At 29.6% G+C, this 27,081-nt stretch overlaps 4 protein-coding genes across 7 annotated transcripts; all 4 read right to left on the bottom strand.

Annotated features, from left to right (window-relative positions):
- Window positions 1-477: 477 nt before the first annotated feature.
- Window positions 478-4,216, bottom strand: LOC101492516 (sulfite exporter TauE/SafE family protein 4-like). Its single transcript, XM_004494067.4, has 12 exons — window positions 3,964-4,216; window positions 3,694-3,853; window positions 3,393-3,593; window positions 3,239-3,300; window positions 3,075-3,123; window positions 2,863-2,918; window positions 2,669-2,755; window positions 2,527-2,577; window positions 1,917-2,156; window positions 1,720-1,813; window positions 1,207-1,347; window positions 478-1,082 (listed from the first exon to the last, which is right to left on the bottom strand). Exons 1-12 carry the CDS (start codon window positions 4,135-4,137, stop codon window positions 1,000-1,002), a joined length of 1,398 nt encoding a protein of 465 aa, XP_004494124.1. The 5' UTR covers window positions 4,138-4,216; the 3' UTR covers window positions 478-999.
- A 3,923-nt stretch (window positions 4,217-8,139) lies between these two features.
- Window positions 8,140-9,569, bottom strand: LOC101492177 (uncharacterized). 2 transcript variants are annotated; one of them, XM_012714055.3, is made up of 3 exons: window positions 8,728-9,569; window positions 8,389-8,647; window positions 8,140-8,253 (listed from the first exon to the last, which is right to left on the bottom strand). In XM_012714055.3, the coding sequence occupies exons 1-2, from the start codon at window positions 9,451-9,453 to the stop codon at window positions 8,423-8,425; spliced, it is 951 nt and encodes a 316-aa protein (XP_012569509.1). In that variant the 5' UTR covers window positions 9,454-9,569; the 3' UTR covers window positions 8,140-8,253; window positions 8,389-8,422. The 2 variants fall into 2 exon arrangements, with proteins under 2 accessions (XP_012569509.1, XP_073221920.1); XM_073365819.1 differs by lacking the exon at window positions 8,140-8,253 and having other exon boundaries at window positions 8,311-8,647.
- Window positions 9,570-10,767: 1,198 nt separating this feature from the next.
- On the bottom strand, window positions 10,768-14,551 carry LOC101491844 (probable glycosyltransferase At5g03795). Its single transcript, XM_004494065.4, has 4 exons — window positions 14,003-14,551; window positions 12,391-12,635; window positions 11,943-12,291; window positions 10,768-11,653 (listed from the first exon to the last, which is right to left on the bottom strand). The coding sequence occupies exons 1-4, from the start codon at window positions 14,318-14,320 to the stop codon at window positions 10,985-10,987; spliced, it is 1,581 nt and encodes a 526-aa protein (XP_004494122.1). The 5' UTR covers window positions 14,321-14,551; the 3' UTR covers window positions 10,768-10,984.
- Window positions 14,552-20,110: 5,559 nt separating this feature from the next.
- Window positions 20,111-23,772, bottom strand: LOC101491326 (pentatricopeptide repeat-containing protein At5g03800). Of its 3 annotated transcripts, none has more exons than XR_012162392.1 (3): window positions 21,010-23,772; window positions 20,662-20,743; window positions 20,111-20,380 (listed from the first exon to the last, which is right to left on the bottom strand). XR_012162392.1 is itself a non-coding variant. In XM_004494063.4 (2 exons), exon 1 carries the CDS (start codon window positions 23,666-23,668, stop codon window positions 21,017-21,019), a length of 2,652 nt encoding a protein of 883 aa, XP_004494120.1. In that variant the 5' UTR covers window positions 23,669-23,772; the 3' UTR covers window positions 20,430-20,743; window positions 21,010-21,016. The 3 variants fall into 3 exon arrangements, 1 of the variants encoding a protein (XP_004494120.1); XR_003471946.2 differs by having other exon boundaries at window positions 20,662-20,737; XM_004494063.4 differs by lacking the exon at window positions 20,111-20,380 and having other exon boundaries at window positions 20,430-20,743.
- Window positions 23,773-27,081: the final 3,309 nt, after the last annotated feature.

Here is a 27,081-nt window from a genome sequence, read left to right as displayed (position 1 = left end):
TAGCCAAATTCAACTTAACTAATCGCTACCACAAAAATTCATCATTTACATTTTTTTTATATTTAAGATGGAAGAAAATATGTTTTAAATGGTAAAAATTGTAATTGTGTGCAAGCTTCATCACTTGTGATTAGATGAAGACTTTTTTGTAATAGATAAATTTTCTGGTATAATATAACCATTAATTTGTATGTGAATAGATGCATTGAAAGCTATATATGTGGTAGTGACAAATAAGAAATAATTCTTAGACCTAAAAGTTTTGTTATCAAGTATGGTGTCTTTTACCTTTGCCTTGTGTATTTTACATATGTCAAATACGGTGTCTCTTGCCTTGATATTCAAATAACTCAATTAATAATAAATTAAATATTGACTCACAAGGGGATGATTTTGGCAGAAAAAATATCTTGCAACTTTTATATGTCCTCACCAATGTAGGCCCAATATATAATTTCAAATATTCTGCCAAGTGAATGAATACCACACACAAACAAAGGATACACTGTAATGAGAAGAAGAGTGTTAGCAAGTAGCTAACAATCAAACCTCAAATTCTTACAAAGGAAGACAATTACACCTTATTTATTGAATAAAGAAAGAAAAGGACCTTCAACATGGCCAACAAGAAATTGACCACATATAAACATTGATTTGAATAAATACACAAGCTTCTTGTCCTACACCCTTAATTCACAAGCTTCTTTTACAGACTCATTAAATGACTACACAACACAATCTTTTTTTTTTTCAAAAAAAAAATTATCACACAAATGCTGCACTGTTATGAGAAGAAAAGTGTTAACCAGTAGTTAACACTCAACTACAAATGGTGCTGCTTCAAAGATGATTGGACAACTTTGCCTTATTTATTATTACTTGAAGAAAATGAATCTTCTTGACGGTCAACTAGATATTGACCAACATTCATCAAGCTGCTTTTGTCCTACCTTGAAATTTATACAAGCTATTTTCACATTGTGCACTACATCTTATAAATCATTGACTGCTACAAAAGCCTAAAAATCCCATAAACTCGTGGTTCTGGATCATATGAATGCTCTTCTCAATGCCAATAATACCTGAAAGAAAAAGTGTTACATTTGCTAACACGGCATGCACGGTATTTTACTAGTTATATTAGAACTTAAGTGCAAAATCAAATGTGCATGTGTGCGTTGAGTAATTAAATTTGATTTGGCTTACCCATGGTGAGAGCACTAGCAAAAATGACCCCTGAGAGGATGAATACAATGATTGAGGCTCTTCCAAGAATTCTAAGCAATTTTCTTACAAATAATTGTCCCACAAAGCCAGCCAAAACAGACACTGTGAAAAGGTATATTGCTGCAAAAGAAATACAAACACAACAACATGATTATGACAAAAGAAAATGGTATATATGAAAATATGAAATATACTATAGACCATGATATGAGGTAATCTTGCACCTATTTCTATAGTCCTCTCATTTTCACACATACAAGACACATGGTGAAAATTAAAAGACATGTGTGAAAAATAACAGTTTGTTTGCTATACAACAATGTTATAGTGCTGCAAAAACTGATATTTTACAATACTTTATATTAAATAGCGTATCATTGAACCATAACAATTTGATCAAACTCCACTACATTATAGTGTCACTATAGCCGCTATTTAAAAACATTGGATAAATTAAAAGAGAATTAAGCTTGAATAGTTGATGAAAGCTACCGTAGGGAATAGGGAATCTCTTGAGTAGATAGAATTCAACCACAGACAATGATGACGAAAACATCATTACAAATGTTGCTGTTGCACTAGCAACCTGCAAGTTAAATTTAATAAATCCTTAGAAATTAAATTGCTTAAATTTATTATAGTTTTAAATCAAACTTGTGTCATCCACACTATCAATATATGTACTGTACCTGAGGGATGACACCAATCTCAATGAGAAGAGGGCCCAAAATGAATCCACCTCCAGAACCAAGTAACCCTCCAACGGTCCCACCTAAGATTCCACAAAGTGCACAAAAGATAATGTGCAATGCAGTCCATTCAATTGAAGCTTCACAGATAGATTCTGGATTTCCTGTACTCATCCTCTTTTTGTGATCCTTGTACAACTTCATTGCTTCATAGCCAAACACCACTAGTGCAATAGGAAACTGAAACAGAAAGAGAAAGGTTCATGATGATCTATGTTACACCAACAACTTGAATTGAATGCGTCTCTGGTATGTGTTAGTGACTCACACTGACAAATATGGTCGCACTCAATTACTTTTATTCTTAAAATAACTATTAAGTGTTTATGTGTCAATTTCGTATCTAGTGTCCATGTTTCATAGACGATGATAAGCTGGTTTAAAAAAAAATCCACGACCACAATTTAGATTGCAACATCATAGTTTTCAATGCTTCTATGACCGCAACGTTGCAATGATTGAGGCCACATTAGTCGAAATTAACTTAATTCCAGCATAGGTAACAAGTTGTGCTAGTGGTTATGCAATTGCTGTTATTTTATTATCATACCTGTAAGGAGAAAAGGACCCAATACCATACACTGCAGACTTTTACATCATTCTGCAAACAAAACCAAAATCAAATAGATTTAAAAAAATAAATAAAAATTAAACAGATTTGTGATGTGAACAGGAAATAAATAGGAACCTACCTTAATGACTTGAAGTAGTAGGAAAGAAACCCAAACAACCATTAACACCAAAATTCTTTTCCACTTAAGGTTGGAACAAAATATTTGCTGTTTTAAGAAACACAAAAAAAAAAAAAAAACAAATAGTCAATTTTCTACAAACCTACCTACAAACAAGTAAATCAAAATTTTATAAGTTTGTGAAGTTTAAATACCATAGGTGACTTCTCTTCTCTAGGTACTAATGGATCATATTCTGTGTCGATTAGAACTGCATAATTCAGGAGATTAAGTTAATTATCATTACTCCATATGGATCCAGATTTGTAATTTAGTACAATTTTCATTATTGATTAATTTGAAAAAAGTAGTAATACAGCTAATGAATCTCAGATAAAGTTGAAATAGATATATAAGATTTTCTTACGTTCCCCGCGAGAATTAACAAAAGTTGCTTGTGCCATGGCCATTTCTTTCTGTAATTAAAAAACCATAGAGATACAAAGCTATTGAGTATCATTTAATGACTTATATTGATAATTGAATGTTCAATTATTTATTACATTATGAAATTGTGAAATTAAGTCTTACTTTGAGAAGAGTCTCTTCTTTCCACATCTCAGTTCCCTTAAAGAAAGACCTTGATGAAGTTCCTGTCCAAAATTATAGAATTTCCATTTTGAATTTCAACTAAGAAGTGATTAAAATGAAAGGAAGAATGGATAAAAGTAAGTAGAAAAGTAACCTATGAAGAGAATAATGATGAGAACAGTGATGAGCCAGTAAGGGAAAACAACACTAAGAGCAACACCAACAGTAATACCAAGCATGAGCATAGGTTGAAAAAGAAGAGCTAAATCATAATCCAATATTGGAACTTCTTTTGTTGGATGACGCACTCTTAGGTTATAAAATACAGAAGATGTTGATGCTCCCATTATCATACCTAAAATAAAATAAACTCAACATCATCAAAACAACGTCCCCTGCTTGTAAGAAAACATTTTAAAAGTATATATATGAAATGATTGAATTGAATTAATTACATTTGGAAAGAGCAGCAGCAGATTTAGTATCAAAACCAATAATAAGAGTAAGCATAGGAACGAAAATGCCACCACCACCAACACCACCAACGGTTCCAAAAGCGGATCCTAAAAAACCAATAAGTGTGGCCAAACCAAGTCTCCAACTAACCTTCAATTCCTACACAATAAAACAAAGAAAATGTGAATGTTTAAACGGAAGAAACGGTTTATTTGAGAAAAGAAGTAGCTGAATATTGGAGAAGGGAAAATGATGTGTAAGTGACGTACGGGCCAAAGTTTATCGGTTATGGATCCGTAACGGAGTGGAAGGGAATAATTATTGAGGGAAGAAGGTTTGTAATTGAGGAAAAGTGCGGAGAGAAGGGCAATGGAGAAAGCGGATATGAGGTAGAGGATGAAAGCTTTGGTGGAAAAGGACATGGCGGACAATTGTGAATTCATTTCTCGAACAACACTCAGACTCAGAAGGAGTAACGTTATGGCATGTGTCCTTACTTACTACTCATACTCATAATATTAAATCACAGGGTGCCACCACCACCTACAAATTATTTTCTAATTTTATTATTTCTATAACATTTAATAATAATAAATACGTAGTCGTATTCGAGTTTTTTTTTTTTTTAAGTATGTCGTATTCGTACTACTAAATATATACAAACAAGAAAACATTCAACAATAATAAAATATTTAGGTCGTCTCACTTCATTAACAAATCTAATATTATTAAATTGTATGTTTTATTTGAATTACGTTAATAGTTATATTTATTTAATAATATCATATTAAATAATTATTTTTAAATTAATTACTGAATTCAAAATTATTATCATATATATTATATTTATAAATTTTAATATTTGTCTAAAACTATCTTCCTTGTAAATAAGATACGTCAATATTAATGTGAATGACAAAATTATATATAATATTTTATCTAAATTTGTTGTTTAAAAAATTGTATTTTAATTTAATATTTAACAAACAATTGTTAACAAAAATTGACACATCTTTTAAAATATTACAATTATAAAACAAAAAAATTTATTATGGATTGGAGTATTTGCACAAAAAAAAATCATAAAGGGGTGCCTGTAGTCTCAAGTGTAATAGTCTTACTATGTAGTCAACCTTCATCAACAGGTAGGTATTTGGTGATTTTTTTTCTACTAAAAATAGTTAGATATATTTGAAGTTGTATATTTTCTTTTTTCATAGTCATTCTTCTTTTGTTCCTCAAAATTTAAGGGAAATAGATATTGTCTTCTACAGAGAATATCTTAAATAAACACTTATTTAAATTAAATGTGTTTATGCTAATAAATTCTTTAAGATTATTAAGATACAAAATATAATTTTTAATTTTAAAGAGTTGAATACATAAATTTTAAGATAAAATTTTGTGTTTTAAGTCATTATTAAATATTTTTATCCTAAAAAATTTTATTAATATTTTTTATCGAATGTTTAAATTTCTCTGTCTTATTAACCACATAATCATTGTGAGTAGTCACTAAAATAATTTACTGTATGTTAAGTTGTTTTAGATACTTTAAAAAAAATACTATTTTCTTTTATAATATAAATAAAAATAGATTAAAATAAATATATAATTTAAAATTTAAATTATGTATCTAATTGATTTAATCTATTTTTGTTTATATTGTGAGACATATAATAAATGGAATAAATGTTTTTGATACACTCTGATTTGCCAGTTAAGCAAGACAAATAATTGATGCGAAGTTTTGTCCCTGGACAATGCATGGTTGGACATTCTGTTGATTTCACGTGAGAGCAGGACACCACAAAATGGAAACTAATCTTGGTCGTCAAATTCATAGCTGGGGTCGATAGTTCAAACAGAAAAAAGAAAAACAAAAAAGAGAAACAAAAAACAAAACATAACATGGCTGAGTGAGTCCTAATTCAAATTGTCTTCCTCCAGGCATCGCCAATCCTTATGGTACAGGTGAGCACAAGAGGCACTATCACACACTCACATCTAAAATGCGGATGACAACTACCGATTGCAAACATGTTTCTGGTTCCGTTCATCTTTGCTTGCATATTAATCACAATCACAGAAAAGAAATACTATTTTTTTTTTTTACAACATAAAAAATATTACTATTATCTAACCAGAATATGCCATGGCCCGTGCAACATCATCAATAGGACGCATTTTATTTCTTTTAATTTTTTAAGACTATTAGAGGTCAAAAATATTTGAATCAGTGTATCTGAAATGATTTAAGTTTTTTGATTTTTTTTAATATTATTTAGATACAATTTAAATTAAATAATTTGAATTTTTGTTTTTTTTTTAGATTAGTTTAAAAAAAATATATTGTTTACAATTTAAATAAAATATTATTCTTGTAAAAAAATATATTTAAAAATCTAATTTTTTAAAATCTCTAAAATATATGGGACCACCGAAAATCTAACTTACTAAATTTATTACAAAAGTTAATCAAACGCTAATCCGCAAAAGTATTATAAAAAATCGAAAACTACCTCGATGACAACTAAGTGACTATATTATATTAGTTAATTGAAGATAAATAATAATCATTTGAGAAAGGCTTTCCATTTACCAATTAGACAAAAATACTAATTGTTGGCAGCATGTTACAATGTTAACCACTTATTAGTATCTTCTAATAATAATATTATTTGTGTCCCACAACTTACTTACTAACAAATATCTTAAAAGTATTTGTTAAGAACTAAAAATATTTTATATTGAAAATAATATATTTTAAATTTTAAAAGAGTTAAATTTTTATACATTTTAAATTGTCTTTTTTTTTTTCTTAGTAAATACCCTTAAAAATATTTATTAACATTTTTCTATAAACAATTTTAACACACAAAAATTGTCTAATTTTGTTGTTGTCTGATTTTATATATCATATGCCAATTAAATAGTTAATATTATATTTTTATTACAACCATTATTATTTATTAATCTCTTTTTCTAATTTATGTAAACTCTAGTTTCCATTTTATTTATATACTATTAATAAAATATAATTTTGTAAAATAATGTATAATTTTATAAAATTGATGTGTCATTTAGTAAAGTGATAGAGTATAAAATTACACATGCTAATAGTCACTAAATACTCCTAAAGTCAATCACTATGAGATGACAATGAGATGACAGTGATAATTTGAGAAGTTAACTCAAGGTGAATTTCAATTTTCTTTTACATAGAAAAATATCAATAATTAACTTGTTAAAATAGTATTTGTTTTCAAAATTCTTTCATAATTAGAGAAACTATTTTTGTTAAATTTTTAATATTAATTTGTAAAAAATATAGGGATTAATGTACAAATTTTAAAGCACATAATATCAAATTTGGAAATTTGAAAAAATTACAAAGATAATTTCATAATTCATATTTTATGAAGAAAAAAATATTTGAAATTATTAATTTTAAAAAGTATTTAAATTTTTCTAAATTTATGTATGACAAAATACCTTATAAAGTTTCTTCATTGTAAATATTATTTAAATTATTATTTAAATAAAATTAAAATTACAGACAATCTAAATGTTTCAGTTAAATTTCTTTTATTTTTAACTTTTTTTTGAAAAAAAGAATTGTTCTTAAAAATTTAGACTATTTTTATAAATTTCTAAAATTTTTAGACAAAAAATAAATCTTATAATTGGACCAAAATTAAAAATTTGTAAAAGTTAAAAACAGACTATTTTGCAATTTTTAGAAACTAATATAAAAATTTTAAAAAATATAAAATCATTTAAACTCGCAAAAACTATAGAGATCATTTTACAATTTATATAATATAAAGTAAAGAAATATTTAAAATTATTAAATTTTGGATGATATTTAAAATTATCACTCTTAGCGCATGACACACATACACAGAACTCAAAGACCCGAAGAAAGGAGAAGAGAAAGCTGAACTTCTCTCATGCTTGGCACGTTACTTTATGTCTATAATGTCTCATTATATGTTTGTAAAAGTGAACAAATGAGAATGAAATAGATGTTTTTATGGGATGGAGATTATCCTCAAATCAATCTTTACTTAACAAACATCATGATTACTTACTAACCCTAAAGCAACTATCCCATGACTATTTTTTCCATGCATTAAAAGCGACTTAGAAATATTCTTTAAGTAATAAACTCTTTAAAAATATTCTTTAAGTAATAAATTCGTTCTTTTCCTAAAGTCCATAATTTCAAACATTTATAAAATACATTTATTTTCTTTTCAAAAGACACCTTAAATTGACTAATCAAAGGGTGTATTTTAAAAAGTCATCGTTATAGTTTATCTGGGTTTATTCTCTTTAGAATCAGCCACATGCATTCATAAGCGTTGGGTTTATTCTATTAAGAATCAGTGACATGCATTTATAAGCCCAAGTTCCAAACAATGAAAAATAGCCCGTGGAAATAAAAAAGAGCCCAACTCGATTATTATGTGCTATTTCCAGGCCTGGGTTTATCATGCCTCCACCCATTCATAACCTTGCACTTGAAAATGAAAAAAAACTACTAATTCCACTCCCTAAAAAGACAAAAGGATTCGATTAATTAAGATTAAAAAAAAGCAAAAAAAAAAAAATAGTAACAAAATATTATTATTATTACAAAAAACACATTATGATTACAGAAAAGTAGTGATCATATATATAGTACTGACATGGCAACAAGAAGATTGCATATGATGATGATGATCACATTTTCTCACGACGACGCTCAACATGTATGGTGCCTTCTTCCTCCAAATGTCCTCCACTGTGATCTACTCCGGCAGCTGCTCTGAGCCCATCAGACACCACTCCAGGACGACTCTCATCCACCTTCACTACCAATTTCTCTCTACCCCGCCTCCCTCCTTCCACACTTAAATCATCCATTCTTCTCCTTGCATATTCTTCCTCTGTTCCACTCACCATTTCCTGCAAGCCACACAATTAATCACACATTCTCAATAAACTCACAATTTCAAAAAAGCAATGAAAGTTAGAAGCAAATTAACCTTAGTTTCCTCTTTCTTCGCAGAAAAGAAACCCATAGCTCTCTTAGCAGCATCAGCAGCCGAATCCTTCAACTCACCAAGTTTCCCCACAGTACCATCCTTCCCTTCTTTAGCCTTCTCAGCCGTATAATCTTTATACTCTCCCGCCTTATTCACTGTCGCATCTTTCACCTCTTTCGCTTTCTCCACCGTCACGTCTTTCGCTTCCTTCGCCTTCTCTGCAGCATAATCCTTATACTCTCCAGCTTTATTCACCGTCGCATCTTTCGTCTCCTTCGCTTTCTCCGCAGCACAATCAGCATATTCCCCTGTTTTGTTCGCAGTGCTGTCTTTTGTTTCCTTCGCTTTCTGATAAGCATAATCAGAAGTTTCCTTTACTTTTTCACCAGCTTCGTTACTCTTACCAACAACAGCATCTTTCGCGTGTCCGAAAGTGTTGTTCACCGCTTTCAGCATTGATCCAATAACGCCGGGTTTCTCTTCTTGATAATACCCTGTTTCAGAAGAAGCATTCAATGTTCTTTCTTTTGCTCTGTTAACGTCTTCCAGATCTTTAGCAGCGAGTTTTGAAGCTGCTTCAGCACGTGCTTGTTTGAACTGTATTTCGGAATTAAGATTGTATCCTTCTTCTCGTTCGTTTGCTCTGTTTACGTCGCCGATGTCTTTTGCAGCTAGTTTTGCAGCTGCTTCGGCTCTGTCTTCCTTGAAATCTTTCCTCGACGCCATTCAATTTTTGTAGATTTTGATCCAACTTTTTTATGTAAAAAGAAAAGAAGAATGCAGTGAGTTATAATAATGCTTTGAATTTCATGTGTATATGGATTGTGGTGATGGGTATATATTATGTGAAGGAAGCAAAGTCGGTGTTTGAATGTGGTGTGTGTAGGAAGCAAAACTTTGAGGGAACATATTTTAAGGGAGAGTGACACGTGGAGGAAAGATAGTAACAGAGTGACACGTGGAGAAAAAGGGTGTCCGTGTTTGAGAATATTGTGTTGACATGTATGTGTGTAAGTGTTGCACGTAGCCTAAGAAACTCCTTGGTGATGACATCTATCTTCTAAACTAGTGATGTAATGTGTTTGAAAAAAGAGAAATGAGTGAATCCTATGTGTTAAAGTATGATTTTAAATTATTAAAACAATAGGGATTTATGTTGTATTATTTATATTGTTGTAAAATATGAAAAAATATCAGATACGAAATTGTAATTATAATATCAGCTATGGAGTTCACAAAATTCTTTATATTACAATGAAATTTAAAACTATGATGTTGAATACAAAAAACAAGAGTAGTAAACTATATTTTTTTTTAAAGAAACTATTGATATCATTTTATATGATTTAAATTAAAAGCGCAAACTAACATTAAATTGATCTAAACTTTTGTTAAAAAAAAAAATATATTGACTGAGTATAGTTAAAGTTAGGTTTGTTAAATAAGATTTCAAATTTAATTCTTAAAAATAGAAAAAGAAACAATGTGATTGATAGAATGATAGTAGATATTCCACCAAAGACGATAATTGGATTCAAATTGCTTCCCGAAATACAAAACATCACCAATGAATTATTTGATTCAAACTTTATCTCTATGAAAATCAAGCAGTCCATTGCGCGGGAGTTCTAAACGGATTGTTGACAATTTTTACAATTGAAAAGATGTCTATGAGTTTCCTCATTTTTATGACTCTCACATTAAGTTTGATAGGAGACACTTCAATCTGTCAACTCATGCTCTAGCAAAGAGAACCTCCTTACTATTTACTAGCTAATGTTCATCCTTTTTATTGATATTCCAATATTTTAAAAGAAAGTACTAGGATTTTTTTTGACAATCAAGATTATGTAAGATATGCCAATATCATATCATATGTAAAAAATTAGATTAGATGTGCAAATATCTGTAAAAAAAAAAATGTGCAAATATTTTCAGTCTAATATTTGCAGTATTAGGAAATACAATGATACTACTAGAGACAATTCACCAAAAAACATAATACTACTACTCTACTAGATATAGCACAGGCATCCAATATGAGAAATTAAAATATCACTTTTATTACTTAATAATTTTATACATCACATGAAACGAAAAAGAAAATTACATTCACACAATCATCTTACATTACCAAATAAAAAACTATTCAAAAACTTACCCAAAAAAAAACCCTACCAGAAATTAATTCCCCAACCCAAAAAAAAAACCCTACCAGAAACTAATTCCCCAACCGTAATTAATAATCTTATATATGTTATTGGTCATCATGGACTCTGAAGTTTAATCTTCTAAGCCAAATAGAATGAAGGATCATATGAAACACGTCAAATCTCTTAGGTGGAGAATGTACCTCAAAATGTCTCCTAACTTGTCCTACTCTTCTCTGCATTCTTATATACTGTCTGGGTGAAATACTCAACAGAATTTTCTTCAAGTTAGGTATATCATCAACTGAAACCTCAACAGAAAACGATTTCCAATTCAAAACATCACTGAATGGAGGAACATAATGATCTGAAATCAGCACTGGAACACAACCTGTGTAGATTGCTTCCACCACTCTTGGACTTGCTACCTCGTATCCACTAGGACAAAGACAAAACTTGCTTTTTCTTAACATGTCATAGTAAGACACACCCTTTGGAAGGTACTTGTGAACTTGAATGTCTTCATCTTTGTTTTCCCAATGATCAAGTAGAATGGGCCTAATGGGCCCGTGAAGCCCGCCGGCAAAGAAAGCTAAAACTGATCGCTTGGATGGAGATGGCCCGCCTACAAAACCATGTATTGTACCGGTTTGAAGATTGATTTCTGGAAAAGATACATCCTTTGCTGGTTTGAATCCCTCGGAGGTGTTGGCATTGCATAGTGCACGAATCGAATTCTTGTACAAGTTTGGAACTGAATTTGATACCTCGGGCCCCTGAAATCGAAGCAACATAATAATTTAAACATTAGTACATTACTTACGGGCTTGTGTATTTTTTTTAAAAAAAAAGATTGTGATATGTGACTACAATCTCAATTACACTGTCACTATCGAAAATTTTGTTGTCTATATTGTAATATGCCTGTGATTAAAGTGGTATGAACAATATTTTCAATATTGAGAACCACGACCGCAATATATAATTTTGTTAGCAAGTAATTATCCATGATCAAATTGAGAATGTGCGGACTTAGAATTTAAATTGATATAGTGATATACTTACCCAATCATGGCAAGAAAGCATGAAATGATCAGCTCCGAGACTTCGGTTCCAAAAGGGGTATCTTTCGGAAATGACATTGATATAATCGGCGACGGTTTTCTTTATGGGGCTAAAATCATGAGAGTCACGAACATAGACAAATTGGACCATCATTGCTACACTAAAAGGAAGGAAAAATACGTGCGCCTTATCGGGGTCTCTTGTTCGGAATTGGTCATTCATCTCAATTGTGTGGATGAAATTTCCTTCCATGGAGTATATACTTTTGCAAGGTCCATTGTGGAAAACTGGAGGCTCCCCTTCTTCGTAGACAAATACTTTAAACTGTTTCTCCATTTCTAAATAACTCCTGTGAGATAGCAAATATAAATTTTACAAAGTAAGGCGAGTGAATTATAGCAAATAATGAATAATTTAGATATCAAAAGAAATATTGTGCATTATTTACCTGTGAAATGCATTAGGATTGTAATACATTGGTCCTATTGGAACATAGTCTATGTCTTGTGTTTGATTCCCATTTCTTGCTTTCCGTATTGCGGCTCGAGCTTGTAGTAGACCGGCTTCTGTTCTGTCTAAGATGCTGAACTTTCTTGGAAGGTTTGGTTTCTCTAGAGGAATATAGTAAGATTCATTCATAGAAGTTGTATTGGTCCAGATTTGAGAGGCATTGTCACTTTCTTCATCTTTGTTCTGGTAAGGAAATTTGATGGATCATTAATATTTACTATTAAAACTCTCAAAAAACTCATTCATTAATTAATGTTAACTCTGATTATACTACTATGAACTACCTAACACGTCGTTTGTGGAAATCTAATCTAACCCAATTCTATAATAAAACATGAGAAGTTAATGTAAAGTTTCTCGTCTGTTTCCCTCTTTCAAAGGGAAAACGACACCTACCTTTTCAATACCAAATTGTTCATAGTCATTGATTCTTCTGCAGGGCTGAATGTACATAATATGTATTAAGAATAATGTAAACTGAACATGGTCTAAGACTAGTGCAAAACTTATAACTAATAGCATATTAGCAATCATCCCAAGGATAATTATTTGGCATAATAACGCAATAATTGATGCAACTGGCCAATCTAGATCAATGGTTGAGATCAAATAAAATTAATTTAATGTATGTGTAATACTCAAAATCGATTACCGAGATTTAAAAGTGTAGAATAATTTGAGGAAAAAATCCAAACAAGATTCAGAGTTGTCACGCTCATACCAAAAGCTCAACTTATGACGGTAACATGAGAATTTTAAACCTAGTAAAATCCAAGGTAAATGGGGTCAAATTATAGTGCTATATATGGTAGTAGTCATTTCGTCCTTGAATATATAATCATTCAGTCTCTTATCAAATTACTAAATAAAAATTGTCTACAAACAAATACAAGAGGTATTTTAGAATACATGAGAGTGAAATATGTGACATGTGATTATATTTACTAGGGAGAATAATCAAGAAATTTATTTCTGAAATCCGTAATTAATTCCTAGGATCGTTACATTATGGTATCCAACTAGATCCAGCAATTGGGGTAAGATCAAATCTTTCCATATCACAAAGCAAATTTGTCTCCTAAAGACTAGTGCAAAATTTTAAATTGTTCTCACGAGGGAAATCTTCCAAATATGCTTTCGCTTTAAAATTTAATTTAGATAAAAAAGGATAACCACAGTTTGTGTACTAAATACACCAAGTTTCTTTTTTGTAAGAATAAAAAATAATATATTAAAATTTCACAATTTTTTCACAAAAATCTTAAAGATTCTATCTCTAGTCATTCATGATATTATCAAAGAAAAGAATCGCATATATTTTTTAAGAAAAAGTGAGAAATTAAAAAGATACGTCAATCGCTTTATTACATCTTAAATTCTTTCCTTTTTTACATTCTTTCCTTCTTTAGCATGTAACCATCATCAAATAATTTATGAAAAATTTCCAACAAATTAAGAACCTTCTACACTACTTCTTAATAAAATAAAATAAAAAGGAAAATCCAAAGTTTAAGTAATGGATAAAAAGAAAATTAATACTAATCTCTTACCAATTTTTGAAGTGTTTGAATAGAAAGTGGTGGAGTAGAAGATTGATTGAAAAAAGTGTCATCATCAGATATAGCTTTCACTTCCTTGTTATTATTATGAAAATCAAATGAAACAGCTTGAACTTTTTCCATAAGAGAACCACTTTCTGATGAAGATGTAGTAACAGAACTCCATAAGAGAGGTTGATTAGGAATAAGAACCCAATTAGAAGGATTAGGACCTAATACAGATACAAGTCCAGCAACAATTATGAGAGGAACCATAAACAACAAGAGTTTCATGGATGAAGATGAATATGAATATGATTCTGAAGCCATTGTAACGATAGTATTATTCTTATTAATGTGACTATAATAATGTTACATATTAGTATATGGTTGGAGAAAACATGATGATTGTGTTTTGGTTTTTTAGAAAGAAAAAAAGGGTAGAAACAGAGGAGATTAAAGCAGAGAGGTTTTTGGTGGGATAGTGTTATATAGAGTATGAAGAAATAAGAATCTTGGTAATAAATTGGTATGATATCATTCACAAGCGTCTTCTTATTCTGCCCTTAAACTCTGAGTTTTTGCATGCAACTTTTTGGCTTTCCGGTTTTGCCCTTTCCTTCAGCTTTTATCAACAGCCCACCGTTTCACACTTTCACTTATTTAATGCCCTTCTCTATTTTTTGTTTTCACAGATTTCTCACTCCTTCTCTATGTTTGGAGGTTAAATTAATTATAATTTTTAGTCTCACCCTTAAATTAATATATATTTTTAATGAAAATAATATTATTAAAACTTTGTCAAAAATATTAGTTCAAAATTTTAATTTTGATTTTAATTTTTTTATAAATATTATATTATAATGTTTTTAATATGTTTGTTAAATATTATTTAAATTAAAGGAAAATTAAATATAGTTTATTTTAAAAGAAACTAAAATTGTTTGATAAATAATTTTATAATAAAATTATATTTTTTTATACAAAAATTAAAATAAAAAATTAAAATTTTATAATGATTAAAAATATATTCAACTCAATTATTTATAAGAGGTTATACTATTCACTTTACAAATAAGATTCATTGGAATTAGTTTTAATATTTTTTCTTTATATTAATTTGTTGGAATTAGATATCTTTAGTATAAAATTTTAAAATAATACCCATATCTATTTAAAATTGATTATGTCATTTATTATTAGATCACTCAAATGGATCTACATGTTTTTTTTATATAATAATTAATATTTATTAGAAAATATGAATAATATATTTTTTTTAAAATTCATATATAACTTTGATGTTTCAAGTTTTAATCTGAAATTAAGAATGACAACATAACTCAAATATGCAGATATCCATCCGAATCTATCTCAATTCGAACACGGAAATCATGTTTTGATTGGATGCATATATTAAAGTTTTCTCTGAAATTAAAATTTAGGAGTGAAGATAGATATAGAGATGTTAAAATTTTGTTTCCGATCAATTCTGTTGCAATATCTACCTAGAAAATAGTATTCAACTTAACAATATCGATATTTATCAGTTAAGTTAGATTTTACACGTAGTAATGAATATTGTTATGTTTAACTCTTGATATGAGATAATGTATTCATAGGGTATATTATGAGTTTAATTGTATTTATAAAATAGTCTGATTGCATAAAAAAATTAATTGTGATGTATTATTAATGTATAAAAAAAATTATACTATTAACATATTTCAATATTTCATAGACATAATTTATGAGATAGTTATAATAAAATTAAACATCTTTAATAATTTAATAACTATTATCACGTAAAAATTATTTATTCAATTATATCTCTCAAATAAATTTTAAGTGAATTGATATTATTAGGTAGAGGACATACATGATAAATTAAATAAAAAGTCGAAGCAGGGATAAAGTGGTAATTTAATGTTAAATATTCTGTTGGAAGCTTAGGATTCGGGTCGGGTGGTGTTGTTAGGCATGCCGTCCGCCATAAACACATGCAGTTACTTCATCAGCGGTAGTCAGAACAGAACACGCGTCCATTTTCAATGTTAAATCTTTATTACAATTTTCACCAATAATAATAATCCCACGCTTTTGTGCCGATTGCCGAATGCATTTTTTTTGTTCCGTATTCGCTCTCTATCAAGTGTATTTTGTAATTAAGGTCCAGATAGAACCAAGCTGGATGGCTTATTTGTTTCTTACACTGTTTTAAACTAATTAGATTTTAGTCATAGCTGAGGGTTTATTTTTTCCTATTAACAAATAAGAAGCTGGGATTGGACTTAATTAAAAGATGGCTAGTACAAGCAACATGGATTGAGTAAAAATACATGTACTCCCTTCTGATTTATTTATAAACAAAAATAAATTAATAAAAATTAACGTATTTAATATTAAATATATTCATTTTTTTGTTAACTTATTTTATTTATAAACATTTTAAAAACTTAATTTTATTATATTTTTTATTTTAAAATAATTGAATAGTTTTGTTATTTGACGCACATCTAACAAAATATAAATGTCTTTGATTGAATAATTTAATCATTTCATAAAAAATATATAAATAATAAAATATTATTTTTTATTAAATTGTCGTTATTAAATATTGATTGATAGATAATCAATATCATAAATGTATACTGAAAAATATTATAAATAATATATAATTAAAAAATATTAAAAATTAAAAATAATTTATTTTAAAATAATTTTAGTAAATATGAGTGAATTATTTTCAAACAAATGAAAGTATTATTTTCGTTTTTGTTTCCTCCTTTGACTTGTCGATGAGAGAATCCAGGAAAAGACAAACCCAAAATAGAGTGTAATGCCATTCATTACTTTACTTGTTCAGTCATGAACGCAACGGCACCGCAGCGGAGTTTACGAGAACTCTCACTTAAACGACCGTTCATTCATCAGTTACTCCCATATCGGATATACTACTTCCTTTAAATATCTAATAAATATATATATAGACACTCATATTTCTTTCTTTCTTTTTTCAAAAATATTTTTAAAATTTTTAATTGTATAAATTTTTGTTTTATTAATATACCAATAATTATATTACATTTTGTTAATACTATAATGACAACATCCATTATTTAATAAATAAATAAAAACATTAATCAAAGTAGTCAACAAATTTAGTATTATAACTAGTTTCATTTTATTTTTGATTAAATTATAATTAACTTTCTTATTTTTTTATTATTAATCCAAATTATCATATTTAAAAACGAAGGTAGTAAACAACAATAATAAATTTATTTTTGTAGTTTTAAATATAAGTAAAAATTAACAAATTTACTATATTTGAAGTTATTATTCATTCAATACTTTTTCATTAATTTAGATTTTATTTTTTAATTAACACACTTTTTATAATATAGCAAATTAGGCAATCTAAAAAATAAAATTAATTTTTTTATTACTTTAAACATATTAAATGAGATTAATTATTTTTTTCCCTTACATATGAGATGTGAAGGATTAATTTTTTACAATAAATTTTCAAACGGGATTGTCACCCTTGCTAAAAACAAGAAACTAATTTCCGTTTTGTCCTAACAAGGAGATAATTTTGTACTAATTAATATGTTTCATATTAAGTATTTTATTCGAATATTTTTTGGTATTTTGTATTAATCTATCGTTTATTTAGTTTAACTTTTTCAATTTTTAATGATTAATTTTATTGATTATGAAAGATAATTTAGATAATAAATTTAAAGTTTTATCAAAATTGCTTGCATTAAATATAATTAATTATATTACTTTTATTTACAAAGTTTAAAAATGGAATACTTATTAGTAAGCCCACTAGTACTAGGAGGCATGTATTTAGGGCCCAAAAATATATGCTCTGCGTGGCGTAGAGGTTGCTCTAAAATTCTACATAAATGAAAAGAATTTGATAGTTTCCAAATTAAATGGCAGCAAGAGGTCCGCGATGCATCAAGTAGAGTAATTTTCACTCGTATCTCATATTATATGTTTTGTGGAAATTCTTTGGTACCTAATACCTACCTGATATAAGAAAAAGATAGCTACTGAAGTAAAAAAAAAATAAAAAATTGATGCGATGCTCATAAAACAAAATACATATAAAAAATTACGTGAGTAAAAAAAAGTTAGTTATTCAGTATTATATCCAACTCAATAAAATTTACGGACACAAGGGTGTTCACTTAAATGATATTATAAATAACTTTTTTTTAATTATTTTTTATAAAAGTTATTATACATAAGTTCATTATTAAAGAAAATTGTAAATAAACAAAAGTGGATCCTTGTTTAAAGTTATGCATAGTTTTTAGAAAAAATAATGAAGGTACAAATTAATAGTACTGGTAAAAACTCATTTTAGTCGTTAATTTTTTTTTTTTATGAAACTCAATATAATATCAAGAAAAATAAAAATATATTTTAGTCTTTAAAAATAAATCAAAACCACTTATCTTGACTTAAATTTTTGTAAAAATTGAATAATTAGATCTCTAACAATAATAACAAATAATTAATTCTCAAACAATAATAAAAAAGACACTTAGTGGCTACTAGGGGTGGGAATAGGTCAGGCCAGACCAGATTTTGAAAGGCTTGAGCCTAGCATACGATTTATTTTTTAGGCCTAAGTCTGGCCTACGGCCTATCATATGCTTTTTTTTCGACCTGGTCTGACCTTTTTAAAAGTCTGGTCTGGCCTAGAAGCCTATTTAAAATAATTTTTAGAAAATATGAAACAAACATCCTTTAAACTCTAAAAAAATAATTTTTTGTGTCAAATAATAGATTTTTTTTTCTAAAACAAACACACTCATTATTACCTTTTAAACAAAAATGGAAGACTACTGAGTGATTGACTAATTGAACAACTACCAAATATGAAATGACTACCAAATATAGAATGCTGCCGAATATGGAACAACTACTGAATATGGAATGCTTACAGTAATTGCTTAATTGATAAAATTTAAAATAAGAAATAATATTATTAATATAATAATAATAAATAATATTAATAAATAATAAAATATATAGGCCGGCCTGTCAGGCCTAATAGGCTTTAAAAATAGTTTAAGCTTAGCCTTTTTATTAAATAGGTCAGGTCAGGCCAGACCATAAGTAGGTCAGGTCATAGGCCCCTGACGGACAGCCTAGCATATTCATATCCCTAGTGGCTACAACAAATTTTCAATCAACTGCCCATTTGTTCCTGTCAACAATACTAAATACTCGTGCATAATTTATTTGATTATGGAGTATATACAACTTAACAATCATATTTATTCATCTAAACATGAGTTTATTCACCCATGAAACTTAAACTCCACGTGAAAATGTATGGGTCAAGGTTTCCTTTTACAACATTAATTTTTCTTTTAACGTGACACTTAATATATTAAGATGGAGTAAATTGTAGTATTTCACATACAATTATTCTTAACACATAGACCTCTTTTGTCCAAATTATTGTTTAATGGATCATGTGGTCAACGCTCAGCATGTTAGATTCACAATATTTCTTGGGGTACGGAGAGGTGGGGAAGAGACAAGCAAAATGATCACTCCATTTTCTCGTGTTCACAATCACAAGTGTGGGAAAAATTAAACATAACTCACTCTGATAAACTTCTCATGACAACTTTTATCAATATATGGATCTATGAATATTTAATTGACTCATATGTCAATTACTAACTTAATCCTTTGATAATGTAAAACTACAGTGTATATATATATATATATATATAAAGTTTTCCACACTACAACTACAACATTCACATTCAGTATAATGATCTATAATAGGATTACAATGTAACGTAGAATTTATCAATATTGAAATTTGTATTAGAGATGATAAAGGGTCTTCGAAACTTGATAAAACAACTTGGACATCACTCATTTGCTCAAGGAATGAGGATGAGGCATATATAAGATTACCAATAATATTGGTAAATGTGTAATTCATAAATGTTAGTTAGAGGAAGTTAGAAAAACAGTTCTGGAAGTTAGAAGCTCTTAAGGAAGTTAAGAAGTTAGTTTTAATTTAACTATGCAAACTGTTTGATATAAATGCTAAGTGTTGGCTATGTTGTTTGTGCAACAAGTAACAATACAATTTTGATCATTTCAATTCATTTCTTCTCAATTCTTAATCATCTTATCTTAACAATCATAAATAGAGGTGCACCAACAATTTGGCATCGAGAGCTGAGTTATCTCAAGGGAAAAACAAGTCATAGAGAGATTAATCATTAAGAATTGGGAAACACATGAAGAAGCTGTAATTACTATTACTTGATAACTAATAGTGTAGTCGTGAAATAGAAGCTGTAACGAACTTATGATCACATCGTACCATAAATATTCCTGTATCGACAAATAAAACTAAGAGATATGAAATGAATGAAAAAGTTAATTATCTAAGACCAAAAGTGTATTAGTCTTCCAATTTTTTTAAAACAATCTTATAAAAGTTATAGTTCTGCAATAATAACTTCTAGGGGGAAAATTGTATACTGTGCGTGAAAAAATAATCAAAAGCTTCTTATTCATATACCTAACAAATCAATTCCTCGTAGGAAAAAAAGTATTACGTATAGTTGAATTTCGATTTCAGAATTCCTTCATTATGATATATAGTAACTTACGGTAAGTATCTGCTTCATATTTCCTCAAAAAAAGTATCTGCTTCATATTTCCTCAAAAAAAGTATCTGCTTCATACCTGTATCTATGCAAACAAATACACTACAATTACATCGCTGCAAAATAAATCGAAATTCGATATAATTTTACAATAGAAAGATGATAAAGATTATAACAAACTACTAATTCCTAAATCTTTTAGGAAAGCATTAGAAAGGAGCACCTGTCTTCTCTTAATTGGCGATATAAAATTCAGAGAAACATCTAAGAAAAATCTTATATACAAAATTAAAAAATTCAGTTATATCATTGATATGAATGAAGATGACCAGTTAGATCAACCAACTTTACCAGCATCTCACCAATGATCTTTACACGAGCACTGGCCATTAGAAAAACAGTGAAATCCTGAAGAATCCCTTAGAAAAATATCTCTCTTAGTGACAATAGATACATATTTTAAGAATGTATGACAGTCCCCACAAAGAAGAATGTTCTTTACAATCCGAATGGGCTTTCCTGGCTTTGTCATCAATATTCCATAAGTTGCTGCTAGTTTGGAACTGTGATGGAATAGAAAATTTTTCTTGTGATGCTCTTCCACTTCATGGAGAACAAAACTAGTGTCAGGTTCATATCCTACTTTTAGGCACTCCAATATTAGAATCTCCAACCCACTATATATGTCTTTCTCTTGTGGATGAGATTTATCTCTTGCATAGAACGAATGCATTTTCTTCTGAGAAATGATCCAACTTTGAGCCGGGTGTTTACGAAATCCCTTTTCTCTCATACTTTCCCTAACCATCTCAGAGCAGTCCCATCTCCCAGAAGATGAATACAAATTCGAAACAAGTATAAAAGTGGATGGATCTTTAGGATCTAGGGCAAGAATATTCTTGGCAGCCCATTTTTCAATTATTGTATTCTTATGGAGTCTACAACCATCAAGCAAAGCACGCCAAACAAGGGCAGAAGGCTTAAAAGGCATCTTATTGATGGTTTCCACTGCTTCTTCTAGAAGACCCCAGTGAACCAAAACACGGACGAAAGAGGAATAATGCTCAAATGTTGGCTCAACGTGATAAACCGTTTTCATTGAGTTAAACAAACTACAACAGTCATCAACCAAATTCAAGTTAGTATGCCTATAGGCTAAAATTATCAAAACAAATGTAACTTCATCAGGCTTTATGCCCTTCTCCTGCATTTCCAACCATACTTCCAATGCTCTATTGCCCTGTTTATGCATAAGATAACCAGAAATCAAAGTATTCCATGAAACTGTATCGGTAAAGGACATATTACTGAACATCTTAATTGCATCATCTGCATTCCCACACTTGAAATACATACTCACAACAGCATTTCCAACTCCCACAATAGATTGAAAGCCAAATTTAAAAACTTGACAATGGATTTGCTTACCCATATCAAGATAACCAACAGTTCCACAAAGACCAATCATTGAAGTTGATGCAACTTCATCCATAATCATTTTCCCTTCGGTATGACCAAGGTGGAAAAGAGAAATCGCCTCCTCCGGTTGCCCGTTCCGAGCATAGCCACACATCATGGAAGTCCAAGCCACAGAGCTAACTTCCTCCGATTCCTCCCACCGGCTGAACATCTTCTTAGCCTCTACCATCCTCCCACATTTTGTGTACATGTCAAGCAAAGCCCCTTCAACACAAACATTTGAACCAAACCCAAACTTGATTGCAAATCCATGCATCTGCTTGCTGACCCCGTAATCCCCAAGCAAACTACAAGCATTAATCCCACTACTCAAAGAGAAATCCGTTAACTCCATGCCCTCATCCACCATTTTGATAAACAATTCCACAGCCTTTAAACCCTCACCATTTCGACAAAACCCAGACAAAAGAGCATTATAAGTCACAGAATTCTTCACCGGCATTTCATTAAACATCTTCAAAGCCAAATCCACCGACCCAAAACCCATATACACCCTCATCATTTCCGTCCAAGTAATAACATCTCTCACACTCATCCTCTCAAACAAACATATCACATCATCAACATTTCCACAATTCTTATAAAATCCAATAAGTGCATTTCCAACATTCAATTCAGCATCCAACCCAACCTTAACAGCATGCGCATGCACTTGCTTCCCTTCCACCACCAAAGCACTTGCACCACACGCAGTCAAAAGCGTTGACAAAGTAAAATAATCAACTTTTAATCCATCAATTACTTGCATATCACAAAACAATCGAAACGCGGTGTCGTACATAAACTCCTGAACCGCACAACACATGACGGTGTTCCAAGACGCAATATCTCTTTGACGCATTTCATCGAACACCTTGAATGCAGATTGATAAAACCCGCATTTAGTATAAAAAGACACAAGCGCATTGGAGATAAAAACGGAATTGTTAAAATGTCCGGTTTTGATAACCCTAGCGTGTAGTTGGAGGCCGAATTGGAAATAGAGGATTCGGGTGCAGGCGGTTAAAACGGCAACATAAGTGTAGTCATTTGGTTGAAGAGATGAAGTGGTTATCATGTGAAGGAAGAGGAACAAAGCTTGGTGTTCGCGATTGGATTTGGAGAAGGCGGAAATGAGAGCGGAGTAAGAAACGACGGTGGGGGAAGAAAGGGAAAGGAAGAGATGGTGTGCGTAGGATAAGAGACGGAGATTGATATAGGTTGAAATGAGGGCGGTGGAGAGATGAGTGTTTTGAATTTCATCATTGCGTTTGAGGAGGGTTGCGTGGATGGCTTTGGCGAGGTTGATGTCGTTGTGGCGAGAAGATAGACGGAGGAAGAAGGAGAGAAGAGAGGGATTTGGGAAAGGGGGGTGTGAAATTGGAAGTGGAGGGGGTGTGTGTATGTGAAGGGAATAGTGGGTTTTTGAGTTGTTGATGGGAAAATTGAAAAGGGGAGAACGGGGATGTGTTTTATTTGGTTTCAAGCTCAAGTGGTGAAGGAAAGAGGAGAAGGAGAAATAACTGGGTTGGAATTGGAGGAGTGCCTCCATCTTTCCATGTATTCCTCTGTTTTCAACTGCATTTCGAATAAGAACCTGAAGAAATTAATGAACTCACCGTGTAAAAAGAAATTAATGAACTACGGAAAAATGTTTGGTGTATACACCTTATCTTCTCATATTATTACATTATTTTCTGTTTTAGACAAAAAGAGAATATGTGATATTATCTGAAAAATAAGGGCATTCTTTAATTTACGTGTAACTGAACTTAAATCATATTCAAGAATATTATGGTCTGTCTAATTTTAATTTATTCTTATATGTCACAATTTTATGCTTAAAAATGAAGCTAATAGTAATTTGTTGTAATGGATAATAGACCCATTTACAAGTTAAGGATATCATTAGACCAAAACTTTCCTATGAGTTCAATGTTTATTGTATGTCAAACTCATTTGAGATTAAAGTGCAAATCCTAACTCCAATTTTATATAAATTGTCTAAACCACGTTAAGTCATCAAACACAGTCATAATCTATAACATTGTTACATTGATTATTAATAATTGTCTCATTGTTTAAAGCATCTAGTATGAAATGATTGAATGTCTATTAAATTTGTATACGTGGTTATTATTGCATTTGATCTACAATGGATAATCGAATTACATTTAAGTAGGTTATATGTAAATCTAAATGTATAAACTATTACGTGTGTGTGTATATATATATATATATATATATATAATTTTTTATATTTAGGACAAATTAAAGAATATAAAATCCTTATAATTATGTATAATCACTATAATAAAGAGAGAAAAAATTATTAAAATTCTCCTGTGAAACATATCTCGTGTTAAACTATGATTTGCATGAGTTATATTTGATTATGGTTCAATCTATATAAATTTAATAAGTCAAAACTAGTGATATGTTTCATTTTTGGGAACAATCATTCAAATTTTAAATAACTGCTTGATTGATCTCCTATAGGTTGTCAATATTCGATGTATTAGGCTAATATAAACTTTAAGCCAACATTATCCTATGTACCAATGTGGGTTTTGAAATTATTAAATTGTATAACGAATTTATGAAAATAGTTTGTTTTGGAAGTAATTTTAGTTTATGAGAGTAATAGTAGTGCATTCATATTGTAAATAGTTTTATACTATGAGACAATCTAAAATATTGATTTTATAGTTTTTAATAGAATGAAGTTATAATTATGAGATGAAATGATAATATTAATGGTAATCGTTTACTTTTGATTTATAGTGACAGTTTACTATTATTTTTCTCTTATATTATTTATATGAATTTTATTTTACGGAAAATAGGATATAGTAGAACGATGTAAATAAATACTTTTTAAATCGTCTCACAACAATATAGGAACAAAAATGGCATGTTAAAAAGATTAAAAATCCATCAAAAGAAGAAGAGTGACCCATATTAACAATAAAATAAGCACAACAATTGTCTCTGGATAAAACATAGAAAAATGAAATTCTATAGTGAATATATTGGAGAATAACAACATTGTGTTGGAGGAGAGGAATGATGAAGATATTTTTGAAAAAATCCTCAAACGAGAGTCCACAACTAAGTTACACAAAAAATTACATGAACTAAACTTATTGAAGAACCCCTTAATGAGATGACCATGAGATTCACAAACCAAACCTTTGCAAGTTGTGCTCCTCTAGAAAGCAATAACTAGGTCACCCACATTAATCTGCCAACAAACAAGTGAGGAAGGAAACCAATAAATGTTAATCGATAAAGAATAATATCTATAAACCTTCTAAAAAACACAATGAGAAACAAGGGTGACATGATGGTTGATGGTATTGAGAATCTTCCGATTGTTCTATTTTTTTCTTTCAAAATTTCAATGATAGCAACAAACAACAAGTAACTTCCAATTTATTTATTGATGTCACACCAATATTTTTTTAAGATACATTTCAATCAAGCCAATTATGATGACCCAAATGTAATAGCTTGTTCCAACTACTTGGATCAATCAAAGGATATAAAAATCTCTTATGTATTCACAATCTCCCATAGAATGCAAATTGAGTCACAAGCATTCAAACGCTTTAAATAAGTATCGTCAAATGAAATTTTCACAAATCTCTCCTCATTAGTCAACCATTTGACATGAGCTATTTTCAAAAGGAAATATTTGGCACATTTCACCCTTTCTAATTTATGATTTTTCTTAAAAATATGGCTATGATAAATTATCTCAAAGAGTTTTGGTGATACATCCACTCATAAGTATATTTCATAGAAAAGAAATCATCTAGAGTAAGGTTCCAACAAAAAAAAAAAAAATCCATTAGTTATTGGAAAAAGGGTTTTAAGAACAATGATTTTCTTGCACATATCTTTTGGAACAATATTTATGATTTTATTCCAATTTCAACTTCCACGAGTCACATAATTAATTAATTGGATACTCTAATTCTTTCTGAAGAAGAAAAATAATCAATTAGCTGACTATAACCAAAGATCCAATAGTCTTTTTAAAATTTAGTATCTCGACCATCATTAATAATCTAAAATATATTACCATGTATATCATCCCAAAATTTAACTATACTCCTCCAAATATTAAAAGAATTAAACTTTTGCTTGAATAGTGGTATATTATATGCATTCCCAAACATATTTTGATATCAAAATTATCACTCATAGCTTATCGACGAGATGAATACTTGGTATACCAATTTCACCATGTGGGCTTTGTTCAACATATTAGGTTTTTGAAAGCATGACCACCTTTCGATTTTTTGGCGACATATTTTATCTCAAGTTACTAGATGAACCTTTTTAATTTTTGATGTTATACCTCAAATAAAAATATGATAAATTTGCTCTGACTCATTGCACTTAGAAGCTGAATGTGAGTTACTTGGAGAACTTAATCTACAATGTTAGTGAGAGAGACATGTAGGGGTGGGAATAGGCCAGACCAGACTAGGCTTTGAAAGGCTTGAGCCTGACCTACGATGAATTTTTGAGGCCTACGACCTATGATAGGCTTTTTTTCCGGCCTGAGTCTGGCCTACGGCCTATCATGGCATGGCCTGTAAGCCTATTTAAAAGCCTTATTCATATTAAAAATAATTTTTCTAACAAAATAATTTAAAAAAAAAATATAAAACAAACACCCTTTAAACTCTAAAAAATGATTTTTAGTTTAAAAGAATAAATTTTTTATTAAAACAAACGCACCCATTATTATCTGTGCAACATCATATTTAGTAATAATATATATATATATATATATATATAATAAATAAATAACTATCTATAGCTACATGATGCTCTACACATATCGATTTATATGATTCTCCATATACCAATACTAATGTGTATATGTATATATATATTAAATAAAAAAATGATTTTTCTAACAAAATAATTTTTAAAAAATATGAAACAAAT

This window comes from Cicer arietinum, chromosome 3, assembly GCF_000331145.2.
Source record: "Cicer arietinum cultivar CDC Frontier isolate Library 1 chromosome 3, Cicar.CDCFrontier_v2.0, whole genome shotgun sequence".
In the NCBI taxonomy this organism is placed as follows: domain Eukaryota; kingdom Viridiplantae; phylum Streptophyta; class Magnoliopsida; order Fabales; family Fabaceae; genus Cicer; species Cicer arietinum.
The sequence above is the reverse complement of the archived record's forward strand: the minus strand, read 5'-3'. Positions and strand labels throughout refer to the sequence as shown.

Bases quoted from the DNA above. Each gene is read 5' to 3' on its own strand.
- LOC101492516 (XM_004494067.4), bottom strand. From the start codon at position 4,137: ATGAATTCACAATTGTCCGCCATGTCCTTTTCCACCAAAGCTTTCATC. The intron at 3,301-3,392 runs GTTACTTTTCTA...AATTTTGGACAG, and splicing joins CATCATTATTCTCTTCATAG to GAACTTCATCAAGGTCTTTC. The intron at 1,814-1,916 runs GTACAGTACATA...TTTAACTTGCAG, and splicing joins AGATTGGTGTCATCCCTCAG to GTTGCTAGTGCAACAGCAAC.
- LOC101492177 (XM_012714055.3), bottom strand. From the start codon at position 9,453: ATGGCGTCGAGGAAAGATTTCAAGGAAGACAGAGCCGAAGCAGCTGCA. The intron at 8,648-8,727 runs GTTAATTTGCTT...TGTGGCTTGCAG, and splicing joins CGAAGAAAGAGGAAACTAAG to GAAATGGTGAGTGGAACAGA.
- LOC101491844 (XM_004494065.4), bottom strand. From the start codon at position 14,320: ATGGCTTCAGAATCATATTCATATTCATCTTCATCCATGAAACTCTTG. The intron at 12,636-14,002 runs GTAAGAGATTAG...TTTCCTTACCAG, and splicing joins TTCAAACACTTCAAAAATTG to AACAAAGATGAAGAAAGTGA. The intron at 12,292-12,390 runs GTAAATAATGCA...GCTATCTCACAG, and splicing joins AATCCTAATGCATTTCACAG to GAGTTATTTAGAAATGGAGA.
- LOC101491326 (XM_004494063.4), bottom strand. From the start codon at position 23,668: ATGGAGGCACTCCTCCAATTCCAACCCAGTTATTTCTCCTTCTCCTCT.